At 41.0% G+C, this 19,161-nt stretch overlaps 1 protein-coding gene across 3 annotated transcripts in view; it reads left to right on the forward strand.

Moving 5' to 3' along the window:
* Positions 1-19,161, forward strand: part of usp24 (ubiquitin specific peptidase 24) — a 34,847-nt gene that overhangs the window by 12,827 nt on the left and 2,859 nt on the right. For 2 of the 3 annotated variants that reach the window (XM_085263638.1, XM_085263640.1), the window contains 50 exons: positions 798-905; positions 993-1,142; positions 2,468-2,599; positions 3,094-3,205; positions 3,291-3,367; positions 3,495-3,635; positions 4,153-4,206; positions 4,292-4,425; positions 4,564-4,630; positions 4,736-4,846; positions 4,929-5,027; positions 5,165-5,338; positions 5,433-5,518; positions 5,771-5,879; positions 6,065-6,220; positions 6,344-6,441; positions 6,646-6,741; positions 6,827-7,049; positions 7,156-7,318; positions 7,553-7,714; positions 7,842-7,912; positions 8,004-8,164; positions 8,247-8,308; positions 8,498-8,689; positions 8,792-8,906; positions 9,150-9,294; positions 9,399-9,518; positions 9,626-9,751; positions 10,080-10,178; positions 10,259-10,341; positions 10,427-10,568; positions 10,649-10,768; positions 10,882-11,096; positions 11,842-11,966; positions 12,051-12,192; positions 12,527-12,677; positions 12,785-12,880; positions 13,419-13,522; positions 13,612-13,725; positions 15,070-15,277; positions 15,385-15,474; positions 15,816-15,918; positions 16,025-16,143; positions 16,249-16,362; positions 16,441-16,506; positions 16,609-16,675; positions 16,753-16,831; positions 17,012-17,087; positions 18,657-18,743; positions 18,884-18,994. In XM_085263638.1, the coding sequence (XP_085119764.1) occupies positions 798-905; positions 993-1,142; positions 2,468-2,599; positions 3,094-3,205; positions 3,291-3,367; positions 3,495-3,635; positions 4,153-4,206; positions 4,292-4,425; positions 4,564-4,630; positions 4,736-4,846; positions 4,929-5,027; positions 5,165-5,338; positions 5,433-5,518; positions 5,771-5,879; positions 6,065-6,220; positions 6,344-6,441; positions 6,646-6,741; positions 6,827-7,049; positions 7,156-7,318; positions 7,553-7,714; positions 7,842-7,912; positions 8,004-8,164; positions 8,247-8,308; positions 8,498-8,689; positions 8,792-8,906; positions 9,150-9,294; positions 9,399-9,518; positions 9,626-9,751; positions 10,080-10,178; positions 10,259-10,341; positions 10,427-10,568; positions 10,649-10,768; positions 10,882-11,096; positions 11,842-11,966; positions 12,051-12,192; positions 12,527-12,677; positions 12,785-12,880; positions 13,419-13,522; positions 13,612-13,725; positions 15,070-15,277; positions 15,385-15,474; positions 15,816-15,918; positions 16,025-16,143; positions 16,249-16,362; positions 16,441-16,506; positions 16,609-16,675; positions 16,753-16,831; positions 17,012-17,087; positions 18,657-18,743; positions 18,884-18,994 (5,955 nt within the window). The remainder of the gene's footprint in view (positions 1-797; positions 906-992; positions 1,143-2,467; positions 2,600-3,093; positions 3,206-3,290; positions 3,368-3,494; positions 3,636-4,152; positions 4,207-4,291; positions 4,426-4,563; positions 4,631-4,735; positions 4,847-4,928; positions 5,028-5,164; positions 5,339-5,432; positions 5,519-5,770; positions 5,880-6,064; positions 6,221-6,343; positions 6,442-6,645; positions 6,742-6,826; positions 7,050-7,155; positions 7,319-7,552; positions 7,715-7,841; positions 7,913-8,003; positions 8,165-8,246; positions 8,309-8,497; positions 8,690-8,791; positions 8,907-9,149; positions 9,295-9,398; positions 9,519-9,625; positions 9,752-10,079; positions 10,179-10,258; positions 10,342-10,426; positions 10,569-10,648; positions 10,769-10,881; positions 11,097-11,841; positions 11,967-12,050; positions 12,193-12,526; positions 12,678-12,784; positions 12,881-13,418; positions 13,523-13,611; positions 13,726-15,069; positions 15,278-15,384; positions 15,475-15,815; positions 15,919-16,024; positions 16,144-16,248; positions 16,363-16,440; positions 16,507-16,608; positions 16,676-16,752; positions 16,832-17,011; positions 17,088-18,656; positions 18,744-18,883; positions 18,995-19,161) is intronic. The other variant, XM_085263639.1, reaches the window with a different exon arrangement.

A 19,161-nucleotide genomic window follows, 5' to 3' on the forward strand; every position in this document is an offset into this window, starting at 1 on the left:
GGAACAAAAAGTTGCTAGCTTCCTGTCTGTGTTTCGGGAGCAAAGTAACACCTTTTTCAAGTAGATTCTTCCAGCACAGTGTTGGACAGGCACATCAGCAGTAGAGGTTTCTTAACTCCCAGGAGACTCATTCTTGCTCAAATCAACTGGTGTTTGCAATATAGCAGTAACATAACCAGAGCATTCCCCAGCTGTTTCAAGCAGATTTGGCGATGTTGCTAACGTTCTGAAAACTTTCAGTGTGGGAAGTTTCCCCATACAGACAATGAATGCAGCAATGCCATTCTTGTTCTTTAAAATGACTAAGAGAGTTCCGCTTGGTGGCTAGGTAAATTAATTTAGGACCCATGGCAACCATTACCTGAGATAAGTAGTTCCTGCATAGGTGCAAATGGGTACTTTTGACTGAAATCCCTCATGACTCCAAAATATTTGTATTTTTTAAAAAGTGTTCATCAAAGCAGAGACAGGAAACAGATTTTAAATCATTATCAACGTCATTTAAAAAAAACAAAAAGCAAACCTGAAACACTAGGATGAGGGTTAAAAGTGGCAGATTTGATCTTCCGTGGTTTAAATCTCTGGCTCTGATTTTCCTTTTTCCCTTCTTGTTTTAACAACGCCCTTAATTACAAAAATAGTAAGTCTACGATGACAAAACAGTTACATAAAATTAAAAGTGATTCATAAAGATCATCGCTGACCTCTATTTTTGTAACAAGCGTCTGTGTTTGCTTTGTGATTTAGTAAATATCATCATCTGATATGCACGCATGTGTATCTATTTATCTCAACAGGCTTCACAGCAGAGCAGTCCACAGGCGGTCTGGGTTGTTCCTGCTCTCCGTCAGCTGCATGAGATAACCCGTTCATTCATCAAGCAGACATACCAGAAACAAGACAAGGTGACACATAAAAACATATATAAATGCACACCTGAATAATCTGCTCTACGTTGTGTTTAAGTTAACATTCCCTCTGTCTCCCAACAGAGCATCATCCAAGACTTGAAGAAGAATTTTGAGATTGTCAAACTAATCACAGGATCCCTTGTATGCTGCCATCGACTTGCCGTGACAGCTGCTGGTAACAGCGGCCTCTCAGGCTCAACCCTGGTAGATGGACGATACACCTACCAGGAGGTATGTCTGTCTTTTTAATTTAAAGGTGACCTATAATGCTCATTTCCAACCCTATAGAATCCATGGACTCGCTACTAGATTAGCAATGCATGACTCATATTTCAAAATAATCCTCATTCATTTCACACTGGGTCATGCTAATTCAACCATTGTCTAAAACAGGCTGTTTTAGCTCCCTCACAAACAAAAGATTTAAACAGCATGTGGGAACAGTTTACATTCTCACAGCTAGAGCTGTGTGCGTGAGATGGCCATATTAGGGATATTCGCTCTCACTGACATCAAAAAGTGATGTCAGTGAGACATCCCTGAGAGCTTTTCTTGATCAAACCCAGAGTTCCTCTCTGATATATCCCATCCTGCTGGGCTTGAAGCTGCTCTCTTTTATCACAGTGATTCACAGAAATTTGAATATTTACAAACCTCAAAATCCAGGTTAGATACTCCAACTTTTTTTTTTAACCCAGGACGTTTTTCGTGATCAAACTGTCATCATTGTAAAAACAAACACAGCAATGTGGTTTCATCCTCAGATCAGTTTAATGTATAATAAGAACATGTGCCTTATAACAGTGTGACTCTTTGAATATAAAGGCAAATGTCAGGCTGCAGTAACTTAACATTTACTGTTTAAATAAAGAAAATCTATATACAGCGACACATAAGAGACTGATCAGTAAACAGTCATTTATCATCCTGTGATCCACCACAGTAATGAACACTCAGGTTACTGTTAGCTTCATGCAGGGAAATGTGTGAATATTTATTACTGAGGATGATTTTGATAGTGTTGAAATTACATTGTTGAATATAGGCTGCACAAGAGTTAAGTTAAAATATTTACACACTTTGATACCCAGATATTAAATGCTGCTGAGTAAGATTTGTAAATGTATAATAGATAAAGGAAAAATATTTTAAAAAATAAGATAAAAACCTCAACATCTTTTCTACTGCTAATGACCAAAACCATTATTAAGGGATTTGACTAGTGACTATAGCTTCATAAGTAAAATATCTGCTGGATGCATATTTTCCATAGTTCCTGTCTCCTCTGTTTGCCCCCCCAGGTTACAACTGAATAAATGTATTTAAAAATCAAATAAAATGTGTAAATGACCTGAGTACACTGACTAAAACGTAATAGCCTTCTGCTCCTCCTGGGAGCTGTATTGCTGGATATTTTGATTAATTGCATAATTAGAAATTAATGTGGGTAATATGCAAGTTTCCCTTAGCTGGAATGAGGTTTACACCTGAAGAACATAATGTTACATATTGATAGTGTTACAAGATAACACATTTCTCTTTCAATATGTCTTTAGTATCTGGACAGCCACCTGCGCTTCCTGGCCTTCTTTCTCCAGGAAGCTAGCCTCTACCTGGTCTGGAACAGAGCCAAGGAGCTGTGGGAGTGCCTGGTGTCAGGGCCGGATGTTTGTGAACTTGACCGTGAGGTATAAAAACAGTCATTGCAAATGAAACCTTGCCTTTGGCCATTTGTTTATCATTGCAGCCTCCTTTCTCTGGATAACTGATCTTGAGGAATGCACAAACTTTACCTCTTCCTTTTAAAGCACAATAAAAGGAATGTTCATACAAGTTTTAAATACAGAGCAAGCTGGCAAGAAAGTGACATCCATTCTGTTTAGGTTTCTCAATGTATCATCCAGTAAAGTTTAGCTTTATCAAGTGCTTCTTTGTATGAGAACAAAAAAAACAACAAAAGGACAGAAAGAACTGGAGGCAGGTTTCTGCCCTTTCCAATAGTATGAGATCATTCTGGGCACAAGTGGTTAGAATCAAATGTTTAACTACCTCCAGCCTTTAACAGATCATTCATTTAGTCTTTGTGTTAGGCTCAGTTTGGTAGAACTCAAGCCAGTCCATCTCATTTGTCTCTAAAATTCACTGTAACTGAGATTAACACAGTGTGTTTCTGTGTGTGCAGATGTGTTTTGAGTGGTTCACAAAAGGGCAACATGACCTTGAGAGTGATGTTCAGCAGCAACTCTTCAAGGAGAAGATCTTAAAACTGGAACCCTATGAAATCACCATGAATGGTGAGAGATACTCTATGGTGATACATTATTGACCCACAGCAGTGGATTATAAATATGTATTTAACATGTTTTGTATGTGTTTCAGGTTTTAATCTTTTTAAGACCTTCTTTGAGAATGTCAACCTTTGTGATCATCGACTAAAACGCCAAGGAACTCAGCTGGTCAGCTTTCATTTTCTCTCTTTTGATCCTTAGTACACAGTGAACCATTCAGCGTGCAAAGGAAAAGAATACTGAAATACATCTTGGTTGACATTTAGATTTAAAGTATTATGTGCTTTGATTTCAGTGTGTGGAGCGCATTGACTTGGCAGGGATGGACTTTATCTGGCGCATCGCCATGGAGACCCCTGATGAAGAAATAGCCAATGAAGCAATCCAACTGATTATTACATATAGCTACACCAACCTCAATCCCAAGATGAAGAAGGTTTGAGTATATTTTTGCATTTATTGCTCTGGCCTCTTAATTTTAGCACTGCTTCTAAAGAGAGTGGAAGTGTCATTTAACAGGACAGTTCACATTAAAATCAGCAGCAATGTCTCTTTACATGATCCCAAAAAAAGTCATTACCTTTATTGTGAGCAGTTTGGTGTTGGAATTAATTCCTTTCTAATGAACCTATTACTTTGAATCCCCAAAAGGATGTGCTCTCTGGTTCCTTTATATTCTAGACAAGGCAGTCATCTCTTTTCCCTCTATCCAAAACTGGGAAACTCAAAGCAGAACAATTTAGGTGGATAAGTTACACGGACCAGAGGGAATATGCATATTTTATCCTGGGAAGAATTTTCCTTTTAAGATGCTGCAGACTGCCTATTGTTTTCACTCCTCACTTTGATGAGAAATGATCAGAAGTATTCCAATAATAAAAATTGAATTACTGCTTTGTGGCTGTTTTTGAAACAAAGAAATCACACGCAGAAATAAATCTTCCTCCTCACAGGATTCTGTGTCTTTGCACAAGAAGTTCATTGCTGATTGCTACAAACGACTAGAGGTAAGCTGTTGAATATGTTACTAGCATGATTGTGCCATTTCACAGAAAGTGGGATCCAGCAGCACATTTCTTGTTCTTCTTTTAGGCAGCCAGTTCGGCACTGGGTGGGCCTACTTTGACACATGCTGTTACTAAAGCAACCAAGATGCTGACAGCCACGGCCATGCCGACTGTGGCCACATCTGTACAATCACCATCCAGGTACAGAGGGGGGTTTGGGTAAGAACATAGTTACTAAACCTATTAAAATACATTTGTGTTTATATAATTTATCTTGCATGTTAGTGATGGATAAAATGTTTTGAGTATAAATATGCTTGTTATTGTTGAGACGCTTCTGTGAATTTCCACCTCCAGATCCACTAAGCTGGTGATAATTGAAAGACTGCTGCTGTTGGCTGAGCGCTATGTCATCACTATAGAGGTAAGCTGTGCACTCTGTCTCCAAGGTTTCATTACACGTGTAAATAAAAATGATTATGCTATAATGGGTTTTTTTAACCTCATGTTTTTGTGTATTTCTGTGTAGGATATGTACTCAGTTCCTCGCACTATTCTACCTCACGGGGCCTCTTTCAATGGACACCCTGTCACTCTTCACATCACCTACGAGTCAACCAAAGACACTTTTACCTTAGAGGTATTATAAACTTCTGCCCTTTTGTGCACAGTTCAGGTCTTCAGAGGAAATGGCTAATTTTACTCGTCTGTCTGTTGTACAGACTCACAGTAATGAAACAGTAGGAAGTATCCGGTGGAAGATATCTGAGCACTTGAGCTGTCCAGTGGATAATGTCCAAATCTTTGCCAATGATAGTGTGGTAAGTGTTGATGATTCAGTGCAGTGCCTGTCTGGGGAAGGTCGTCCACTATCCTGTTGTGTGTCCTTGAACAAAATTAATTTTGTTTTGTTTTTTCTCTCACATTGTCCTTTTACTGCACCTCCAACGTGTATTAGTTGACCATGAATCGAGACCATAAGCTGCTGTCTCAGCTTGGCTTTAGCGATGAGCAGAGCTTAACTGTGAAGAGCTCAGGCACTGGCACGCCCTCTGGCAGCTCCGAGTCCTCAGCCTCTGCCTCCAGCAGTTCCAGCTCTGCTGTCTTCAACTCTGCTTATGCCCTAGAGCAGGTACCATCATAGACATGGTTAGAACTGCAAATTGTGCATCCATTAAACTTTCCGCTGGTTCTAATGCAAAGTGCGTACATTTCTGTGTCTCTAGGAGAAGTCTCTGCCTGGAGTTGTGATGGCTTTGGTCTGTAATGTGTTTGAGATGCTTTACCAGCTAGCAAACCTTGATGAGTCCAGGTAAGGTAATATTTCTTCCATATGACAACAGAAGACGCTATTTAGCTATTTACATCACCTCATTTTGAAGCAATTTGTGTAGATACAAAAATGCATAAAAACATAGACAGAGACTCTTGCATGCATGTTTAGCTGGGTAAAAAGTGATTGGTAATTAATATTTAAGTCACTACTATTTCATAATTCATGTATTAAGACCAAAGGCAGTTAATAACCCTTTTTATGTATTTGGATATTTCTTGTACTTTCCAGGATCACTCTGCGTGTGAGGAAGTTGCTGCTGCTCATTCCAACAGATCCTGAAGTACAGGATGCACTTGACAACTTTGTTCCCAAAGAATCCAGCGTCTGGAGCCATCAGGTTACTTGAACTCTTTTCTTATTAACAGTGCTTAATGCAGAACGATAAACCTCTGAAATTTTTAATTTTCTGCTTTTGGAGGAGGGTTTATTATAAGTCTAAACAAATTTCTCTTGTGTGCATTTCTTTGCCTTATCCGTTGTCTGAGGGAGTTATTTTCTATCTTTTGTGTATCTTTTCTCTAGAAAACGCTCTTCACCCTCGGCCAGGGTGCAGGCTCTCGTTCTCCTTCTATGTCCTCCAAGCAGCAACATCAGCCCAGTGCTGCTTCCATCTTGGAGTCCCTTTTTAGATCTTCAGCCCCTGGCATGTCCACATTCAGAGTGCTATACAACCTTGAGGTATATTTAAACGTAAAACCCCAAATACGTATATAAATGCAAAATTCCCTGTTTTAAAGTTGACTAAGCTGCATGACATCAGTTTTCATCTCTTTTCCTTTTTCTCTCCTATGTCTTTGTTAGGTGTTGAGTTCAAAACTCATGCCCACATCTGATGATGAGATGGCCAAAACAAGCAGCAAATCCTTCTGTGAGAATTTCCTGAAAGCAGGAGGCCTCAGGTAGCACCACAAACAACAGACCTTTAAAACAATTGCTGTTCTTTGTTTGCTTTGAGCCACTGTAGGAGGTGTCAGCATAGTTGTCAAGCTACATTATACACCAGTACATATATTCCACATGGCATATGCTTCTATCCAAAATGCCTTATGGCATCTTTTTATTTTTAGTCTTGAGTATTGTGTTTCTGTTTGTCACCTCTGCAGTCTGGTGGTAAATGTTATGCAGAGAGACTCCATCCCATCAGAAGTGGACTATGAGACCAGACAAGGGGTCTACTCAATCTGTCTTCAGTTGGCCAGGTGCAATACATGTCACAAACATACAAGGTTTATATAATCATCACATACTATGCCAAACTTCTAACTGAATGGGCTTTGTTTGCAGGTTCCTTCTGGTTGGTCAAAGCATGCCTGCTGTACTGGACGATGATGTCATCAGGGATGGCGATGCGCTATCATCTCGGCCGTTTCGTAATGCTGGGCGAGCAGGGCGACAGCTCTCTCTATGTGGCACTCCAGAGAAGTCCTCCTACAGACAGATGTCTTTGTCTGAGCGATCATCCATAAGAGTTGAAGAAATCATACCTGCTGCACGTGTCGCTATTCAGGTATGGTAGAAATAATTTCAATTTTGAGGTTATTTCTAGGATAAATTTGGTGTCCAGTAAATGTAAAGTACTCCAGATGCTCTATCTGCTGCTGTTTCTTTTATAGACCATGGAAGTGGGGGACTTCACTTCCACAGTGGCCTGTTTTATGCGTCTGACCTGGGCGGCTGCAGCAGGTCGATTAGATCTAGTCGGTAGCCCACAGCCAATCAGAGAGACGCATGGCTCTCTTCTGCCCCAGGGAGTACGCACTAGAGTCAGCAGCACTGGTGAGACAAAGAAAAAACAATCATTACACATTTTGTCTGTTTGTCTCTGTAAGTCTACCAAGTAGATAACTTATGGTGTTAGCTACATGTTTTTCAGTCAGTGGATGTGGCTTGTACAACTTCATTTTTAATTTATGACTAATGCTGACTGTTGGTTATTAATAGGTCACGCTCAAAATATTTTACTGAAACTAAACCTAAAGAATTGAAAGTAAATGTATTTGTGTTTTGCAGGGAGTAACTGCAGCTCCAGTAGCGAGGGCGAGACCACACCAACAGCATTGCATGCAGGGATATGTGTCAGACAGCAGAGTGTCTCCATCAAAGATGCCATCATCGCTCGCGAGGCTTTGTCTCTGCTGGTTACCTGTTTGCAGTTACGCTGTCAGCAGCTGTGTAAGACTCCTGCAGGCGTACAGACAACACTACAAGATCACAGTCTCACTTTTACTGTGTATTGTAATGAGATATTCTGTACTGTGTCCAACAGGCTCTAAATCTTGTGTTTGGTTTCTTTCTCCAGCTTCTTTTTACAACCTGCCCTCTGTCAATGATTTTATTATTGATATTCTGCTCGGATCTCCCAGCGGAGAGGTAAATAACACACTCAGCAAATAACAGAAGAAATGTATTTCAAACATTATATTATATTTACTTATCTTTTCTATGTTTCTTCTTCTCTCAGATCCGCCGTGTGGCTTGTGATCAACTGTACACTTTGAGCCAAACTGACACATCAGCCTTCCCTGAAGTCCAAAAACCTAACTTGTTCCTCCTTTCAGTTATCCTGACTGCTCAGCTCCCGTTATGGAGCCCCACATCTGTCATGAGGGGGGTCAACCAAAGGTATCTAATCAATAAAGCACAAGGTGCAAAATCCCTAAAACATATGCAGACATCATGAGTTAGTGTTGGTTTTTGTTTTCAGATTGCTGTCCCAGTGCACTGAATACTTTGATCTAAGATGCCAGCTTTTGGACGACCTAACTAGTAAGCCACAGTTACACATTCCTAAATATGAAGTTTTGTCCCTGATTGAGGCTCTGTTGTAATGCAGACCTTACAGACTGCTTTTTCACCAACTAAAGGCCAGTGAATCACACATTTGCTTTCTGCTCCTTTCTTTTTCTATCCCTCCTTTCCTTCCTCCCGCTTCGCTGCATGCCTCACCTCCTCAAGCGTCAGAGATGGAGGTGTTAAAAGTGAGCGCAGCCACCATGCTGGAGGACGAGATCTCTTGGCTTGACAATTTTGAGCCTAGCTGGAGCTCTGAGATGGAGACCAGCGAGGCAGATAACATCCTCCTAGCAGGGCACCTCAGACTCATCAAGACCTTGTTGTCTCTCTGTGGCAATGAGAAAGAACATCTTGGTGAGCAAACACTGAGTATACATGCATATCCACACCTATCCAATGTATATTCTATTTTATTTAGGACACAGCTGTTATGTAATGTTGTAACTTTTTGTCCAGGTCCATCTCTCATCCAGCAGTTGCTCGATGACTTCCTGTTTCGAGCCTCACGCATCATTATCAACAGCTCCAACCCTACAACTTCCCCGGCCCCCAGCCATGATTTCCACCCAAAGTATGTATTCCTTTCCTTCCAATTAGTTTCATTTTTTCTCTGTTCTAATCCAACTTTTCATTTTTTAAGATGTGATTTTGAGAATCATTTTGTGATTTCATATAAAAGGGATCTGCTTTTTTTGTTTGCTTGTTTTTTTGTTTTTTTTAAGTAATGGGTAAATCCCTCCATTTTGCAAACAACATTGTGTGTTTTGTAGTATTCCTGATAGCGGTATTTAATCATTTCTCTGTGTGTGATTAGGTGCAGCACAGCCAGCAGCAGATTGGCAGCCTATGAGGTGCTGGTAATGCTGGCAGACAGCTCTCTTTCAAACCTACAGCTCATCACCAGAGAGCTGCTGTCCATGCACCACCAGTCAGATCCTTCGCTCTGCAAGGAGTTTGATGTAAGACACCGGTTAAAATAGAATTAATTGTAATCATGTTTGGTGTTGCATGTAGTCTGACAGTGCTTTTGGTGTGAAAGTAACTCTTTCTTCCTTTCCTTTAGTATCTACCCCCTGTAGAGAGCCGTTCAGTCTCAGGTTTTGTTGGGTTGAAGAACGGTGGAGCCACTTGTTATATGAATGCTGTGTTCCAGCAGCTTTACATGCAGCCCGGCCTCCCAGAGGTACACTTTCAATGAACTGTTTACTTAATTTTTTTTTCCATACATTATGTGATACTTAGCAGTAACACCAGTATCTGTGACTACAATACCATGTTTTTTTGTTTTAGGCTTTCCTGTCCATTGAAGATGACACAGACCAGCCTGAAGAGAGTGTTTTCTATCAGGTTCAGTCTCTATTTGGCCATCTGATGGAGAGCAAACTCCAGTATTATGTACCTGAGAACTTCTGGAAGGTAAAAGTCTGTTCACTGTTAAATCATTTAGAAACCAGAGACAAAGTTCTATTTTTAATTTGCAAGAGGTTCTGCACAATCTTGGAGTTCATCGCTGTTTCTTGTATTTTTTTTTTATCATGTAAAATTATGTGGGGGGTTTTAATAAGTCCTAATGATGGACCATGTTGTGCTGTCTGTAATCATTATGTCTATAAAGTCTGTGTAACACATATAGAGTTTGTTATCTTGGATAGTGACACAACTGAGTGTCATTAACTAAAGTGACAAAACTCAGTTTATCAATAGATATGTAACTTTATAAACATGCATAATATTTCTGTTGCAGATCTTCAAGATGTGGAACAAAGAGCTATATGTAAGAGAACAGCAGGATGCCTATGAGTTTTTCACTAGCCTGGTGGATCAGCTTGACGAACATCTCAAGGTATAACTCACACACTAAAGAAACACTGTCGTCACTTGATTAGAAACTTTAATTTGTCAATGACAAACTTTTTCCACCAGAAAATGGGTCGAGAGCAGATCTTCAAAAACACATTCCAGGGAATTTTCTCTGACCAGAAGATCTGTAAAGACTGTCCTCACCGGTGAGCCACAGGTTTTTACTGTGTAGAATTTACCAAATCTTTTTCTTTATGCATGAAATTTGACTCACAAACATCCTTTGCACAGATATGAGCGTGAGGAAACATTCATGGCACTGAACCTTGGAGTGACCTCTTGTCAGAGTTTAGAGATCTCATTAGACCAGTTTGTCCGAGGAGAGGTGCTAGAGGGCAGCAATGCCTACTACTGTGAGAAATGCAAAGAGAAGGTCTGTACACTCCCCTTCATGCTTTTATACAGCACTGACATCATATGTGCTTATAAGTGTTAGTGTGTGTGTTTGTACAGAGGACCACAGTGAAGAGGACATGTATCAAATCCCTGCCCAGTGTTCTCTGTATTCACCTTATGCGCTTTGGCTTCGACTGGGAAAGCGGACGGTCTATCAAATATGATGAGCAGATTAGGGTATGAAGATCAAACACTTGTACCTAATAAATCACATTTCCTAATATTGTTACAGCCTCCTTAACTTTAATGTAAATGTGATTGGGATTAAGGTTGTTTCCATTGTTTCACAGTTCCCCTGGGTGCTCAACATGGAGCCCTACACTGTATCTGGAATGGCTCGTCAAGACTGCAGCGGAGAGGGAGGCGAGGGGAGAGGCGACGGGACCTCAGGAGGGTCACCCAGGAAAAAAGTCACAATTTCTGAGAACTATGAGCTTGTGGGAGTTGTTGTCCACAGTGGTCAGGCGCATGCTGGCCACTACTACTCTTTTATTAAAGATAGACGGTAAGAGACACTGTAGTCAGTCTTACCTCATTTCACAGGAATCGTTTTCTAATGGCAGAGCTATGTGCTTTTCCTAATTGTATTTTTCCTTCTCTTTGCTACTTTACATAAGGAGTACCTAACCAGCAATTGGTGGAATACATTAATTGGTTGCTTTAGTTTTCCAGGCAGAATTTAGAAGACCTCCTTGGGTCTTGCATATGAATGCAGTATCAGATTTTGTATGGGCTCCTGGATTAGTTTGTAAGCATCTCCAGATGTCTGGCTCTGGAAGGCAGTCGTGCTTACTGGAGAAGTGGAATGTAAAGAGCCCACAGAAGCTTGTATTTGGCACCCTGCTCTCACTCATTTTCTTGTTCCTTTCCATGCTTAAGAAATTCTGTTCTCAGGATGATGCTTACTTTCCAGGAAATCAGACACATTCTGAAGCTGTTTTTTAGTCACTTATTGTTTATGTCAGGTAGGGATCTGTGTGGGTTTAAAGCCAAGAACAGTGACATAAAAACTTAGCAGATGAGCTGGATAGATGCAAGCGAATACTGTGATCTGCCAGTAGGTTAATCTGGTGTGCTGTCCATATAGTGCTGGGTACATACATGAGTGAAGATCCTGTTTTTTTGCTTGTAAGCTTTTTAAGTTTTTGCATTAGGTTATTATTTAAACTTCATAGAGTTTCCAGTATGTCTCTCTTTCTCCTTTATCTTCTCAAAATCCTTTTTTGTCATCCATCTTTGTTTACTAATAGCGGTGGTGCGCGTGGTCGGTGGTACAAGTTCAATGACAACGTGGTAGAAGAGTTCGATATGAATGACGAAACTTTGGAGTACGAGTGCTTCGGTGGGGAGTATCGTCCCAAGGTTTATGACCAGTGTAAGTTGCTGACATTACTTTACTTTATGTGGATTAGCAGTACACACAAGTACAAAATCTTAAATAACTTTGATGTATGCTCAGCCAACCCTTACCCTGACGTGCGGAGGAGATACTGGAATGCCTACATGCTGTTTTATCAGAAGATCAGCGACCAGAATTCGCCTGTTCTGCCCAAAAAGAGCAGAGTCAGCATCATGAGACAGGAAGCTGAGGACCTTTCACTGTGAGTCAAATTTCCATATGTACCACAGTCACCTTGTAAACATTCTCATTGGACTGTTGAAAATGCATCTGTCATCTTTTCATACATCCATGTGCAACAGTCAGCAAAATGTCACCGCAGGCAGTAGGTGATAGATTTGATGCTGACAGTTAAAGACTTATTTACAAAGACTTCATTTATATGCATTATACAGAAACTTTAATGAAACATCACGGATGTTAATCACATGATGCGAGTCACATTTGTATATGAACACTGTCAGAAGAACAGCAGTTGGGAACGGCTCCAGTGCATTAACTATTATGAACCATCTATGTTGTCTCTTTATTCCCAGGTCTGCTCCATCTTCTCCTGATGTTTCCCCACAGTCCTCTCCACGCCCCCCAAGAGCCAACAATGACCGTCTCACTCTCCTCACCCGTCTGGTCCGCAAGGGAGAGAAGAAGGGCCTGTTTGTAGAGAAAATGCCCGTCAGCATCTATCAGGTAAAGCAAAATCTGCCTTTACATGAGCTAAACACGAGTTATATTAGAGAGAGAATTGCTTTAAATATTCATAGTTGTCTCACCGCTTTGTTTGTGTGTTTGTGCAGATTGTGAGAGATGAGAATCTGAAGTTCATGAGAAACAGAGATGTCTACAACAGCGACTACTTCAACTTCACCCTTTCCCTGGCTTCAGTCAATGCAGTATGTTTCTCTGTTGGCTTGTCTAATTATACATAAACACAGACTGAAGATACACAACACTTTAAGCTTCATGTATTTGACGATTGTAATCAAAAGACATAAAACAAGTTAGATAAAAGTTTTCTTCCACATATTCAGCAGTTTGTTTTTCTCTGGTACTTGAAGTAGATGCAAGTAAAATATTGGATTTCACCTTTGGTCTGTGTTTACACAACTGAAAAAACAGTGTGTATTTTGCTTTTCTGAGGCAATGCTTTTATTGCAGGTCAGCATTTTACAGTAACTGCACTTCCTTATAGGAATCAGAGTACTGTTCACCTTTAATGACAGATCGCATTCTGCCATTAGAGAGAGATACTCTGACATACATGAATGATAATTATTTAAATATTGTGAGTGCTGATGCAGAATGGAACCCACAGCCATTGCAATATTACTATTATATATGCTATAATGCAATACCATAGTGTTTATATACATAAAATAACATGCAGTATGATAATCAGTGATGTTTTAAAAAGCTGTGTTCCTTTTGCAGACAAAACTGAAGCATCCAGGCTACCAGCCAATGGCCAAAGAGAGTCTTCAGCTGGCTGTTCACTTTCTGTTCCACACCTACTTGCACACCAAAAAGAAACTCAGGTGATTTCACTTGCATGCATCCACATGTGTTAAGTTTGAGCACCTTCATGAGGAGCAACATTATATCTGTATTTGTGTGTCTCTTGCAGGGTGGACACAGAGGAGTGGATGGCGACAGTGGAGGTGTTGCTGTCTAAGAGCAGTGAGGCATGCCAGTGGATGGTGCAGTACCTGGTGGGACCAGAGGGCCGCGAAATCGTCAAGTTAGTACATTCCTGCCAACTAATTAACCCACAGGGCTGTTGTCACATTATATTTCTCATGACTAATATGAAATATTGAAACAATTTTCTACATTGTTTAGATAGCGATACTATATTGCTGCTGCTTGAAAGTGGAAATGACAGGGTACAGTTATGTCTGCATCAGGTGTGGATGTTGGGAGTTCGCCTTGTAATCGGAAGGTTGCCGGTTCGAGCCCCGGCTTGGATAGTCTCGGTCGTTGAGTCCTTGGGCAAGACGCTTCACCCGTTGCCTACTGATGGTGGTCAGAGGGCCCGGTGGCGCCAGTGTCCGGCAGCCTCGCCTCTGTCAGTGCGCCCCAGGGTGGCTGTGGCTACAATGTAGCTTGCCATCACCAGTGTGTGAATGTCTGCGTGAATGGGTGGATGACTGGATATGTAAAGCGCTTTGGGGTCCTTAGGGACTAGTAAAGCGCTATATAAATACAGGCCATTTACCATTTACCATAATCCATGTTTGTAGGACTGCTTTTGCAGAAGCTTGACCTAGGTTTGATCAGTACAGCATTTTTGTAGCTGTCCTAGTGATATGCGATACTTTAGACTTGGCGGCTCCAAGCATTGCGCCCTCATTCTAATCAATGCACATTCAACTCTCTGACCAGGGCCAAATAATTCCGCTTTGATTATTTTTCCTACAACGCCTAAAGCTTTACTAAATATATAATGCCCACACACATTATCTCTGGAGTGTTTTAATGCTATATAATTTATTATATTTGCACACTTCATCAGTATAACTGCAAAAGTCTTGGAGCATACTTACAGTTGCATCTTTACTGACAGTAGAGATATTAAACACTTGTGTGCTTGGTGCTCACTGACTTAATGCTGATTGGCTAAAAAAAAGCAAGTCCTTCTCTGGAATGTAAACATTTAGAACCACGGGATAGTTTCCCAAAGCGTGTGTTTGGGAGAAAGGTGTTGTCTTACACTACTTGATGTTTAAGCATGGGGTGATCATATGATCCTCAGACAGGATTGGTTGTCGAACATCGGATGTTTTGGGCAACAGTACACCACAGCTGCCTTTACATACCACACCCCTCCCCGTAGAACAGAGGTACAGATTGTCACACTTAACTATGTGCCTCAAGGCCAAAGCAGCCAGAACTGTTAAACAAAGTACAACAAAGAAATTTCCCACATGAACAGTGTTGCAGACTTGTCTGTCCTTTCAGATTTTATCATAAGATACTGAGTGTCTTATGATAAGACATTAGACATGTTAATTGAAGTTCCTGCCTTAGAGGTTTATTTCCCTTCACTGGAGTGCTGATATTGATGGTTTTGACATTTCCTTAGGGTTTGTCTGTTGGAGTGCAGTGTAAGAGAGGTGAGGGTGGTGGTTGCATCCATCCTCGAAAAGACTCTGGAGAGTGCACTTCAGTTTGGAGATCCAGGACTAGACAGTTTAACAGATGCTCTGCTCTCCTTACTGGACAAAGATGTTCCTGAGAATGTGAAGAACTGTGCGCAGTATTTCAACCTCTTCAGCAACTTCGCTCAGAGGGTAATTCTTCAAAATTGAGTGTTTAAGTACAAGCCATTAAATTTAATGACTGTTTGATTTCCTGAGTGTTCTCTATTTTTCGTTCACTCTCTCCCTCCCTCTCTCAGGGTTGCGGTCCTTGTCAGTTGTTGTTGAAACACTCGGCGTATCGCCGGATGCTCATCTTTCTGTTGGGCCCCAATAGGCAGAACAACCAGGTACAGTTTACATAATACACACTGCGTGTTTCATATGTTTGTCATTCTTAATGTTTTCACTTTAACTCAACTTTTCCACTCACTGAATTACACTCAGGAAACAAAGTGTAAGTTTTTTGCTTATCCAACACTGAGTTGCAGTGGTAACAGGTTAAGCAGGTATTCCAGACATCCTTCTCAATAGTAACAGTTTAGAGAGATCCCAAGTCATTCCCAGGTAAAATGAGGTATATAATCTCTCAAGCGAGTTCTGGGTCTGTATTGAGGGCACTTCTCAGTTGGGTATACGTAGAAAAAACCTCCAAAGAAAGGCAGAGAGGTTTTACTTTGTGTTTTTACAGAACCGAAGGTGGAGTCCAGCTCAGGCTCGGGAGTTTCTTCACCTGCACAGCACTCTGGCCCTGATCACTCTGCACTCTGACCTCAGCCCCCAGCGCACACAGGGTGATGCACCTAAATTTGTTTCTCACACTACTACAAATGTGCACCTACTGACACAGCCTGAGTCTTATTGTGATTGTTTGTTTATCACCTGTTGTTCCTCACGTAGCTCCCGGAGGGCTTAAGCTGCGCCTGAGTAGTGTCCTGTCCTCCACCCCTCTTCTCCCTCTCCATGCGGACATCCTTGCCTCACTCTTTACTCCAGAAGGACAGCCTTACCTTCTAGAGGTAAGATAAAAACCATCAGTTCAATGTTTTACTTCTTCATTATTAAATAGAAAAGACTCAGAAGCTCTTTGATTGACAATTTTGTCAATTGTAAATACCCAACAGGTGATGTTTGCAATGCGCGAGTTATCAGGCGCACTGTCTCTCCTGATAGAGATGGTGACCTACAGCTCGTTCTGTAATGAGCCCTTCTCTCTGGGAGTTCTGCAGTTACTCAAAGTAAGAATCTCTGAAAAGCAGCTCAACCACATTTACTCCACAGTCAGTATGCACTAAATTGTTTTGTACTCTTCACAGACACAGCTGGAGACAGCTCCACCTCATGAACTGAAGAACATTTTTCTGATGCTGCAGGAGCTTCTAGTGAGTAACATCCTTCAGTGACCCTTCCTCTGTTGATCTTTCATGTTGCGTGGTCACTATGACGTCTCACATTTCCTAACTTCATTTAAATCTTTTCCACAGGTAGTGGAAGACCCTCTGCAATCCCAGAGACTCAAGTATGCTTTTGAGTCAGAGAAAGGTCTATTAGGTATGTCTGTTGTTTTGTTTTTTCCTATTGACAACAGTGTACAAATCCTTGTAGCTCATAATGTGTTTTCTCCATAGCTTTGATGCAGCAGAGCAACAATGTGGACAGCAGGCGCTGCTACCAGTGTGTTAAGTTCCTGGTCACATTAGCTCAAAAGTGAGTACATGCGGTTTAGGGATCAGACTTGGGCAGAAAAATATTTGGTTGTTATGTGGGGTTTTTTTGTTGTTTTTTTTTCCCCCAGTGTGAACTATTATCAACTGTAATAGTAGTAGTATTAGCAGATTAACCTACCAACATAATTCTGACCCTGCTTTCATCCCTCCCACTCTCCAGGTGTCCTCAAGCTAAGGACTACTTCAAGGACTTGTCTGGTACCTGGAGTTGGGCGGTGCAGTGGCTCCAGAAAAAGGCAAGCCTAAGAAATACTGTAGGACCACCTACACCAGCGGTCCCCAACCTTTTTTGCGCCACGGACCGGTTTATGCCCGACAATATTTTCACAGACCGGCCTTTCAGGTGTCGCGGATAAATACAACAAGATCAAACTAGTACCGTTACCGAAAAAAAGAAGATTTATTCATAACACACGTGAAAAGACCCAGGAAAACAGAGTTAATGATAAAAACGATAACAAAATAACGCTGAAAACCGATAAAAACCCTGAAAACCATACATTTCACACCTGAGCCTCAACTCTTGTGGCCCAGTACCAAACGACTCACGGACCGGTACCGGTCTGAGGACCGGGGATTGGGGACCGCTGACCTACACTACATGAACAAAAGTACAGGGCCACACCTCTTAATCTTTAAAGTGACATGTTTTCAGTCCCATTGCACCCAACATTTCTAAACATTTGGGAAAGAAGAAAATGTTTCAGAACCACAACAACTCAGCCATGAAATGGAAGATCACATAAGGTTACTAAGAGGAGTTGCATAGTGCTTAAGAGATGCCAACACTTGATGATTCAGTAACTGCAGATTTCCAAACCTCCTCTGCCATGAACATCAGCTCAGTAACTGTGGGCTGGGAGCTTCATAGCCTGGGTTTCCATGGGCAACCAGTTTCTGTAGGTGGCCCAGTACGTTTATCCATATAGTGTACATCACATTAGTGTGAGGCATTTTTGGCTTTTGTAATTGACAGTAGAAGTGAGAAGGATGGAGGACAGCAGCCAAAAAAAAATCCCCAGTGCCTTTAAGCCCAAACCTCAGTGTTTCCCATTCCCTTCTTATTATTTAATCCAACATAACCTCCAAGTTCTTACAGGTGAATTCGGACACACTGTGTTGTTAAAAACTAATCAGCCTTTCAAACATTAGTTTAAATCTGAACTCAGTTTAGCACGGCATAAATTTTTATTTTTATTTTTAGAACTTTTTTTCATTTAGCTAAATGATAGTTTAGTAAAGTTTGCCTTGATATTAGTTACCACTTGGTGCCAAACATAAGGTCCGAGGGCCAGAATCAGCTCAGCAAATCAGCCCACTGGACTGCATTGGAAAATGTGAAGGGGAGGATCGACTTTGGACTTTTAACTGTGTTTTCATAAGTTTTACCGCTTTTACTACTTACAAAGACCTCCCCCATGGCCATTCGTACTACACCAAAGTATTTAAGTAATAGATAAACAATAAACTAACATAAAAACAGCATTGTTGTATGCAGACTATACAGTTACTATTTTCTATTCATTACAGCGAACTTTAGGTAACTGAACTGTTTTTCCGAACTGAACTTAAAACTCTTTTAAGTCATATTTATTATCATTATTGTTTCTTTCTGTATACAGTTTTGTTCACAGCTCACTCAGTATATTAATTGTTTTGTTCCGTCATTAATTTTCATATTACTGGAGCTAAACGAGAGTCTTTACAGTGCCCCCTGTTTAGGAGACACTTGGCTTAACCACTATGGCACTTATGAAGAACTGTAAATTATGCTGTATGCTCACAGTGACTCTCTCTGCCTTCAGATGACAGAACATTACTGGACTCCACAGAGCAACGTCTCAAATGAGACATCCACCAATAAAACCTTCCAGCGCACAATTTCTGCACAGGTAAATACACGCACACACAAAAATACCGTATATCAACGACCTCCAGTTCTCCTATTACACTCACAGTCACTCATACTGTTTATTTTCCCTGTGTGTGTGTGTGTGTGTGTGTGTGTGTGTGTGTGTGTCACACTCTGCAGGATACCTTGGCCTATGCTACAGCATTGTTAAATGAGAAAGAGCAGTCTGGTAGCAGTAATGGTTCTGACGGCAGCCCGGCGAATGAAAACGCTGACCGCAGTCTCCGACAGGTATCTCTCAGCTACATCCAAACGAGCAGCTTAGAACAGTGGAGCTCTCAAATGACTCATGGTTTTAAAGCAGTTCCCGCTCAGCTCACATAAGCCCGAAAGAGAAGAATAGAGCAAAAATGGATCATCTCATTGGCTTCTGTCAAAAGCTATAAAGGCAGTTTGTT

This window comes from Mchenga conophoros, linkage group LG23, assembly GCF_057382185.1.
Source record: "Mchenga conophoros isolate Kocher_MC1m ecotype Shallow Benthic linkage group LG23, M_conophoros_male_GT1.1, whole genome shotgun sequence".
Classification (NCBI taxonomy): domain Eukaryota; kingdom Metazoa; phylum Chordata; class Actinopteri; order Cichliformes; family Cichlidae; genus Mchenga; species Mchenga conophoros.